At 38.3% G+C, this 9,584-nt stretch overlaps 1 protein-coding gene across 1 annotated transcript; it reads left to right on the top strand.

Annotated features, from left to right (window-relative positions):
- The first annotated feature begins 3,106 nt into the window (after nt 1-3,106).
- Nucleotides 3,107-9,019, top strand: sgca (sarcoglycan, alpha). The gene is made up of 11 exons (XM_028566937.1): nt 3,107-3,180; nt 3,420-3,548; nt 3,657-3,808; nt 5,019-5,085; nt 5,182-5,380; nt 5,459-5,627; nt 7,090-7,298; nt 7,535-7,561; nt 8,370-8,549; nt 8,716-8,742; nt 8,863-9,019. The coding sequence occupies exons 1-11, from the start codon at nt 3,144-3,146 to the stop codon at nt 8,867-8,869; spliced, it is 1,203 nt and encodes a 400-aa protein (XP_028422738.1). The 5' UTR covers nt 3,107-3,143; the 3' UTR covers nt 8,870-9,019.
- Nucleotides 9,020-9,584: the final 565 nt, after the last annotated feature.

Below are 9,584 nucleotides of genomic sequence, written 5' to 3'. Positions count from 1 at the left end.
CTGCATGGAGGAGTGAGCCGCTGGGTCATAGTGCCCTTCCTTTACTCTATGTTAGTATGAATTCTGTGGGCGTTGATTTACTACATAATGTATTATGCATAGCAGTTTTAGTGAGCGATGGGTATTATTTCACCTCTCGTATGAAATGGGTAGCTCAAAGCAAGCAATCTGATTAGTTCATAGCCGTGATTAATAACCATATACACAGCGTCTATGATTCGAATTCCTTTGCACAACATGTATCACTGCGCTCTCAGAAAAAAAAACTTTAGACTAACTGATATAGCTGGTAGGTGCCACGGAGGGAAGGAAGCCGTTGATCTGCACACACCCACACACACTGCCATGACACAGAGCTGGTTTAAAATCGGCAAAGTATCTCTTTAAGTGTTAACTATATTTAGAATATTTTCACAGCTTCACCTTGCCTTTAGACAGCCCTCTTCCAAGGGAAACTGAAGCCATTATCTAGCTCTTCTCAAAGCCACCAGACTCCTTTGACAATAACAGTAATTTTAGCAGAACAGGGAGTTGCTGTTATACCGCTGCCTCGACCGGTTAGTTGTTGGTTAGTTTGGGGTGTTATTGTGTGCTTTACGCAAAATATATAGTCTGTGCTATATATAGCTATATAGCCCAGGAGGGCCTTTATTTAACCTATTGTGAACATAATGAGAATGTAATAACATGTCATGTGACTATAACTTTCATATCGTCATACTTGATGCCTGTTTTTAATATGCAAGAGCTCACTTTAGTCCTGTGATATGTTGTGATCATATTACAGCATCCTGCTAGCCAGTGTGCAAGCGCCTGAGATGAGCTGGGTGGTTTGCGTCAGTCTTGCTTTGTTGCGTCCTTTTGGCGAGACTTGGCTGGATCCTGGAGGGTGCCATTCGGCCGGATTTCTCTTTTTCCGTGTCCCGATCCGACGGCCACATTCTGCTTTATGATGAATCATGCACACTTTGAAGATGCTGACGGCATAACATTTCACTGATGTGACCACGATGTCACGTGACAAATCAAATTGATTGATTGATTGATTGATTGGTTGAGCTAATCACAACCTGTCACGAGCTACCAATCAATTGTATTTGAGGACATACAATACAATTTAAAAAAAATGTCAATATGTAGATTGTCAAACACCCAACCCCAAAAAATAAGCAATCATTCTTCATATCGGCACGAAAGATGAAGATTTCACTGCCAAATCCTCACTTACACTCACACACGCACACACACACACACACACACACACACACACACACACGCACGCACACAAACAAACAAGAATGATATAAATTTGCACTTATAGTCCTTGAAAAGTTTGCGGATACCTAGAATATCAAACTTTAGGTGGCTGTGACTGTCAGAGAACTCGACTAGCATTAGGACCCAGCAGTCAAACCTCTATCATGTCAAACCTTCATGGCCAATAACACATCCGTTGGGTTATATGCATATACTGTCTATGGTTATATGCAGGACACGTTGTTGCTTCCTGCATTCTGCATCTGTGCTGATAGCTACATTAGACAGTAGACTATCAGTGAGGTATAGACAAAGCATTTTCGTTTTTGGTTTTGAATCTATCCACACTGTCTCGGTTTCTAAATGTTGTACCGGGGCTCATTTATCTACAAGGCCACAACACATTCATACAGCTGTTTCACACATGGCAAAGAACAACATAAGAGACTGTCCTCCACATTTCCTCTTGTCCTATTATTTATCTCACATCAGTTGAAGGTCTGTTTTGAAGGACATAACTAGAGAAGTATTGCCTGAGAACACTGAAGTGCTGTCAAACAGGATGTACATCACTTTTCAGTAAGGCATAGTACCATCCAGCTAGCTTTCATATACAAGTGTTTGTGACTGTGGTCTCAGAATAGCAAGTCCTGTAGCGAAGAGATTAAACAAATTAACAGTTTCTCTGATGGTGAATGGTGGTGTCCTTTGTAAGCCATAAATGTTTTGTTTTTTGAAACGTAATGTATTGAGGGAATGTTTTTACTCTTAATTTACTGTAAAGATAAGTTAATGTTGTCTTTACAGTAAATTCAGAGTAAAAACATTCCCTCAATGTATAAAGTTTAAAAAACTATGTATTGCTTGCATAAGACACCCCCATTCCTTTAAGTGTTCAATCATTGCAACCTTGCAACTTGATCATTTTGTCACTTATTTGGGATTTTTTTTGTGCTTTAATACACTTTGTAGTAACTATCTTCTATAGTGTATGTATTAGATTACAAGATATAAAAGAAATACAGAAAAATACATCTAAATATGATTTTTTTTTTCTAAAGGATAATATCATATATAAGATCAAATTGAAAAAACAAATAAATAAATAAATAAATGTAAGCTTGCATCTGTTCTTATACTTGCATTTGCTGCAGGACACTTCAATTTTACTGTATGGGGTCAATAGTTGGTCTTATTTTATTTGTCCTTGACTATAATTCAGGATATTTTTGAATATTCTTGTTTAAAATGAAAAGGAACATGGAGGGTTGGATATGTGAGACTAAAAAAGTTAGTTATCACTTTTTTATTTGTCACAAAAACCTTTAAAACAACCAGAAACTGCATTAAGTATATTATACTATATTAGATTGTCATTGTTTTGATGCATTACATTTAAACAGCAGTGTAATGCCGTAGCTGATCTACTTTTTAACTGCTATATACTGTTGGGTGGCTTAACCTACAGAGCAATGTATCATATTTCATTTGTTTGCATGTTTTGTATGTCAAATTTTAATCTACAAATTAGTAACTTGAGTCATCAGCTAAATTTAGTTGAGTAACAAATACAGTATTTCCCTCTGAAATGTAGCAGAGTAGAATAAAGTTGCAGGAAATGGAAATACTCAAGTAAAATACCTTAAAATTAAACTTAAGTACTTAAATATACTTAGTTGCTTTTTGCGTGGTAAAATGATGCCTAAAGTATATGATTTAATATCACTATATGGAATAATACAGTTCTTTATTTACTCCACACTATCACATTCACAGACACCCGTCCGGATGTTATGAGGTGAGCGAGGCAAAAATAGCTCTGACATGTCTTTCGCTGCGACCAAGCCCCTCTCCGCTTGGCTCTGTCAATCAAAGGCCAAAACAAGATGGCAGGTTACAGGAGCTGGGTCTTCTTCTTAACAGGCAAGTTTATTCCTGAAATAATTTCCCTTTATGTATTATAAAAACTCTGGAAAGCTTGTTTTTAGTTTTAGGCATGTTGTTACTTAGTATAAACATTTGGTCCTGATTGCAGCTGTCAGGGACTGGAGGACTTTTTTACTTTGGTTATGTGTTGTCATGTTTTAATGTCAAATTTAGGGTTTTGTTGTTGACAATTCAGATAAATCCTTTGGTGTTTATTTTGCTTCACTTTTACACAGTTTGTGCTGTCAGTTTGTTTGGGGCCAATGCAGAGATCAAAGTTACCATTCCTGTGGGGAGGTTATTTACATATGAGCTGCTGAGAGAGACGTTCCAGAATGACTTTGAACCTTTGTCAAAACTTTACGGTAAGAAGTGTGTTCATTTTGGTCATTATTAAACAAAATAACAAGATATATATATCTAGTCATCGCATGTGTCTAACCCTCTACTCCTCTTTTTGCTATGTCATCAAGCTGGGCGCTTGTACGATGACCCCATGGTTTTTAAGTGCAGCAGGCAGAATTTCCCAGACCTCCCAGAGTGGCTTCGGTTCACCCAAAGGCACCCCTACGATAATGGCTTCCTGTACGGCACGCCAACATCTCCAGGAAAAAGTATAATTGAGGTATGAAGTGATCATGAAACACTGTCAGTATGCTGAACATGAGTCCTATTTTGCTGTTTAGTTGTATATATTCTTACATTTTACTGTTCCTGTGGGTAATGTGCCAAAGATCCAGTGGAGACAAATCTGAAAATGATGCAGCTGTCTGACACACTGGTGGTAAATGTCAGGCTGCTCTCAGGCCCTCAGAGACAAAAGCTTTGGGGTTTTCTCTATATCTGCTAATTTTGAACCAACATAAACAATTCAGGAAGAAACATGTCTTTGAAGAAGAAGAGATAACACATTTCTGAAGTGGCACTTTTATCGCAATCAAACACAATGTTTTATAGCTGAAAATTATGTTTTGGGATTTTGGATGGAACCACCAGCTTTACATCTGTTTCCAAACACTCCTTATAATGACAAACTGCAGTTCTAAGGTTTACCCTCTGGAGTTCAGGTTGATTTTGATCATTTTTGCTTTCTATACACAGTTTTTTTTGTTTTTGTTTAGCTCCACACCATCAAGTTTTCTCAGCTTGTCTTCATGTGATATATAAATTAAGTTATGTTACTGTAAATAAAACAAGCTTAGCATTCACCGATGAATAGACGGACACAAGAGGGTTAAGGCATTATGGGAACTGAAGCGAAACGATAACTTTTTAGAATTTCTAAATAAAAGGCCTGAAGATGTAAATCTCTCCAGTATTTCACAAGAAAAAAAGCAAATAATAGAGACAAGTCCAAAGAAAACAGTATAATTCTGTGCTGCAGAACTGTGTTTTTTTCTTTTTCTCAAGAGGGTTAAGGCATTATGGGAAATGTAGGAAACCGATAACTAATGCAGACGTATACAAAGCCTTTATTGTCGTACAGAAAACAAAGTAACTTGGAGTGCTACTCCTGACACAGGAGAACAAACATCCCCAGCTGACAACGCAGGTTCTAAAATAATAAGATAAATAAATACATTGTAATTTTGCACTGAAATCAATGTAGTTATTGCACAAGACACAGTCCACATATTGAATCCAATGCTTGTTGGAGTTGAATGTGCTTATCCAGCAAGCACTGAATGACGCCTCGCAAAATTAAAAAAAATATAAATATAATAATATTATATATATAAATAAATAAGATATCTCTTAAACATCACAAATAGACAGTGAAATAATATGAAATCTGATAACTATGATGGTGATGTACTCATTCTTTTTCTGATTAGATCTACGCCATCAACAAACGGAGCTACGAAGCAGCCAGACACATACTCGTAATCAAAGCCACTGCGGGTATGATTGATTTAAATGATATCACAAATGCATAAACAGTTAGATTAGGGAGTGCAATAATGTTAACATGTCGTACATCGCTGCTCTAACTCACAGAGAAGATGCTGCCCTATCAAGCAGAGTTCTTCATCAAGCTGAGGGAGATTGAGAAGGTGCTGCCCTCTTCTGTTCAGGATGAGATAAAACAGGATTTACAGAAGCTGTGGCACACAGAGGCTTTGGAAATTGTCAATATTACCAACGCCCTCGACCGTGGCGGCAGAGTTCCCCTCCCTCTTGCAGGACACTTTGAAGGGTAAACAAAGAGATTTAAGATACTGTAAGTTTGAGCTTTGGAATAACTGCGTGTTTATAAAAGTCTGATTTGTGTCAGTGTGTATGTGAAGGTGGGGTCGGAGCAGTATTTCTCAGATTGTCTCTTGAGGGTGATGAAAGCAGAGCATCAAAAGCAGTGCGCAACAGGGGCCAAAGTCAAAGTCCCCGGAGGCTGTAACTTCTGCAACATTCCCAGCAACTGTATCACCTGGTGCAAGACGGAGCTGGTGAGGCCTGAAAAAGACACATATTGTATATTCACATATGTGTCTTTTTTTCTTTATGAAATGAAATGATATAATAAATCTAAATGAGCAAAGCAGTGCTTGTTTAGTGACTTAAGACTTATATGCAAAAGTCATTATTTTGAAATGTCAAGAGTTTTTGGGATTAATGCTACTGGGACTAATGTGCTGAAACAATGATTTATTCCTGATCTTTCAGGGCGGTCACAAGATGATCAGGAAATTTACAATTTCTCTCTCTTTTTTTGTGAAATACTACATAATTTAACATCTTCTGGCCCCTAAAAATCCATCAAATGAGCCCGTCAAAGAAGGAATGGTCACTCTTATCTTTCATCTATTTTAATCATTGATTCATCATTTAAGATGATAATTTGTCATTTTGATTGTCTTTGTTTGATATAACTGTACCTTTTTTAAGCGGCAATGTCTACTTATGACTCCAGTAAAATGTTTAAAATCAATAAATAAGATTTTCAGGAAAAAGGCCAATAATAGACCAGCACAGTTCTTTGCTGCAGAACTGTTTTTTTTATCCTGTTAGTTAACCACTCCCATTTATCTTGTGAACAATTGGAGGGGCCCTGAACTCCACTTAAGGCTGCAACTAATGGTTATTTGTTATTATTGATTAATCGTTTGGTCTATAAAACATCAGAAAACAGTGAAAACTGTAATATCTTAGAGCAGAAGTTGACATCATTAAAAGTCTTGTTTTGTCCAACCAACAATCCAAAACCCAAAATTCAATTCACTATCATGTAAGACTGAGAAAAGCAGCAAATTCTCATATTTGAGAATCTGTAAATCATCAAATGTTTGAGATTTTTACTTGAAAAATGACATAACCTATTCAAATCCACCTCTTCTGCTTGATTTCCGTCTAGTTTGAAAAAAATAACTAAAACATACTTTGTGACACCCTATGCACAACACAACACATGCCTGCTACAACTTGTCAACAGGACCTCTATAAAGTTTCAGAACTCTAGTCCGAACCTAATGGGAGCTAGGGAGTTTTCAGTATTTGGTATTACAGGTGTCACTGGTGTGCAAAAACCTCTCCAAGTGACCACATTTTGATAAATGCTTTTACTCACTTCTATGCTATTAGAAAAAAAGACTTAAAATGACTTACAAAACCTTTTTACATTCATTCAAACACTGTTGAACATATTTTTTTCTCATAAATCACATGTATGTGCCTGCTGGCTCTGGGAGGCGGGGCTTAGCGCTGATTGAATTGTAGAGAATTTTACCAATCAAACGATGTACCACATGTCCATATTGACGTAATGACATCCACCGGGTCGCCTAAACGATTAATCAATAATCAAAGTGGTTTACGATTAATTACATCAATCCTGTCGTCTGTGGCTAATGTGTCTCACGGTTACTGTAAACACAAGAATCACTTTGTCGTTTCTCTTCTTTTTCCGTGCAGATTGATCTCACAAAGCAGGAGCCGGCTCCACCTGCTCCCACGATGGGTTCGGGGATTCTGGAGGATGGAGGTGACTTCGACCCTCCCGAGTCTCCCCCGAGCAGAGACTTCTTCCCGGACTACATCGTGACAGTGATCGTGCCCCTTATCCTCGCCATCGTCCTGTGTCTCCTGCTGGCCTACATCATGTTTGGCAGACGAGAGGGAGTGTAAGCATCTATCTTGATTCTACTGAAAAAAAGATTAGTTGTTGTGACAAAGTGTCAGTTCACCAAATTACAAACACATTTTTTCCCCACTTACCCTTTGTGTGCATTCATGTAGCCATGCAATGGATTCCACTAGGGGCAGGAGAAGGAATATGCACATTTCTGTTATGTGGGTGAATTGAACCTTAAAGCAAATACTCAAAGCGGTAACACTTTTTTTCTTCTTTTTTTTATAGTACGAAAAGGAATGCAAAAACAGACCAGTAAGTACATTGAGTTGTTCACTGTTCTCTGAATGATGCTGTTATCTGCATTTTTGCATTAATCAGTGGTGGAATGTTGCAAGTACATTTTCTCAAGTACTGTACTTAAGTGCAATTTTGAGGTACTTGTACTACACTAGAGTACTTTCCATTTTATGCTTTTATACTTTATACTTCTACTCCACTAAATCTCAGGGGAAAATGTTGTACTTTTTACTCCACTATATTTGTCTGATAGCTTTAGTTACTTTCCGGATTACAGTTTTTAATCCGCTTCCTGTCCAGTGAAAACCACGCATCTCCAAATGTGGTGATTTTGATGTTGAATGTTTGTGAGAAGCTGTAGGAATTGTTACTTTATGTGTTGAGAAAATTCTCCTCCTTCTTAAATGTGCCGTAGGTAGGCTTGTGAAGATCCAGGATTTAGCCAAAAAACAACTTCTCAGTTCCTCCCCCCTTTCTGCTAAAGCCCAAAATGGTCTCCTAAGCACCTCCCCCACAAGGGAGAATGAATGCGTGTGCATGAGCAGTGATTGACACGCAGTTGTAACATAGTATTTTAAAGTGTGGTATTAGTACTTTTACTTAAGTAAAAGATCTAAGAACTTCCGCCACTGCATTACAACATTAGTTATGAAACCAAACATATAATTTACTCACTGACCCCCACCTGTGTAGTTTTCTCTCATCCAACCACTTTCAGACAATGTGTTTGCATCTCTCTCTGAACTAACATAGAACAATAAATCATATAAACTGTAGAAAAACACAACGTACCATACTGTATGTGATGTTCTGTTTGCTGCAGAATTCAGCTGTACCACCACCACACCATTCACGGGAACAGCGATGAGCTGAGGAACATGGCTGCAGAGCGTGGCGCTCCTCCACCTCTGTCCACGCTGCCCATGTTCAACAGCCGGACCGGAGACCAGGCTCCTCCGCTGCAGTCTGACAGCCCCACCATCCCCCTCATAATGGCCCAGCAGTAAGGACCCCAGCCACTGATTCTTTACATGTATTCACTGATCTAGTATTATTGTCATAACCAGCATCCTGCTTCTGTTACTATGTGAATTAAATGAATGACTCACTTGACCCACCAGAGGAGACTAATTCATTGTTAACATAGATTTCTTCTCCTGTTTTCATAGTGATCCTTACAGTGACACACTGCCCAGGTAAACCCACTTCCTCCTACGACACTTCATTCATTCTGGTCTATATTTTTTGTTTTTTCTCGGATTATTAAGGATGCTTCGAAGAACACAGACTCATTATTATGTTGTTTGTTTTTGCAGGAAATGAGAACAGCGATGGATTAATCGTCTTTGATACACAGAGTGTCATTTATACAGTCTGTGGTTCTATATTTGCAGTGAGAAATTGTGTTTTTTTCTTCTTTAGGTGCCAGTAATTTAAATTTAAAGACCTCATATTATGCTAATTTTCAGATTCATAATTGTATTTAGAGGTTGTACCAGATTTCAATTCAATTCAATTCAATTTAGGCGAGCATTATACCGTGTGTTACAAAGTGACGCCATGGCTGGACTACAATACAGCTGTTTGGAGCAGTTGGTGAACAGTGTTTTCTGTGGGAGATGGTAGTCTATATCCTTCGCGTTGCACTTCCGGGATTGCTCCGGTGCAGCAGGACATTCAGCTGGATGTATGTATTTTCCGTTTCCTTCTGCAAATTAAAATTGGTGGATTTATGAGGACTATTGTTAACTGCTCTTCAGATATCTGCAGGGTAAATTGAGACAGCTAGCTAGACTATCTGACCAATCTGAGTTTTCTCTCACACAACTATTTTGCAGCGGCTCTGTGCGGAGTTTAGCACCGCCCATGAAGGTTCTGATTGGTTTAAAGAAATGCAATTCAACCAGAGCACACTTTTGCTGTGGAGTAGCCAGACCTTCCTTCAGCGCGCTTTGGAGGAGGGTCTGGCAAAGTGAGACTAGGGAGATGGTAACTCCCTTTGGGGTGGACTTTGGGCTTTTTCACTTTGTAAACCTAT

This window comes from Perca flavescens, chromosome 21 (assembly GCF_004354835.1).
Source record: "Perca flavescens isolate YP-PL-M2 chromosome 21, PFLA_1.0, whole genome shotgun sequence".
In the NCBI taxonomy this organism is placed as follows: domain Eukaryota; kingdom Metazoa; phylum Chordata; class Actinopteri; order Perciformes; family Percidae; genus Perca; species Perca flavescens.
This window is presented reverse-complemented; position numbering and strand designations above follow the sequence as displayed.

Bases quoted from the DNA above. Each gene is read 5' to 3' on its own strand.
- sgca (XM_028566937.1), top strand. From the start codon at position 3,144: ATGGCAGGTTACAGGAGCTGGGTCTTCTTCTTAACAG. The intron at 3,549-3,656 runs GTAAGAAGTGTG...TATGTCATCAAG, and splicing joins ACCTTTGTCAAAACTTTACG to CTGGGCGCTTGTACGATGAC. The intron at 7,299-7,534 runs GTAAGCATCTAT...TTTTTTTTATAG, and splicing joins TTTGGCAGACGAGAGGGAGT to TACGAAAAGGAATGCAAAAA.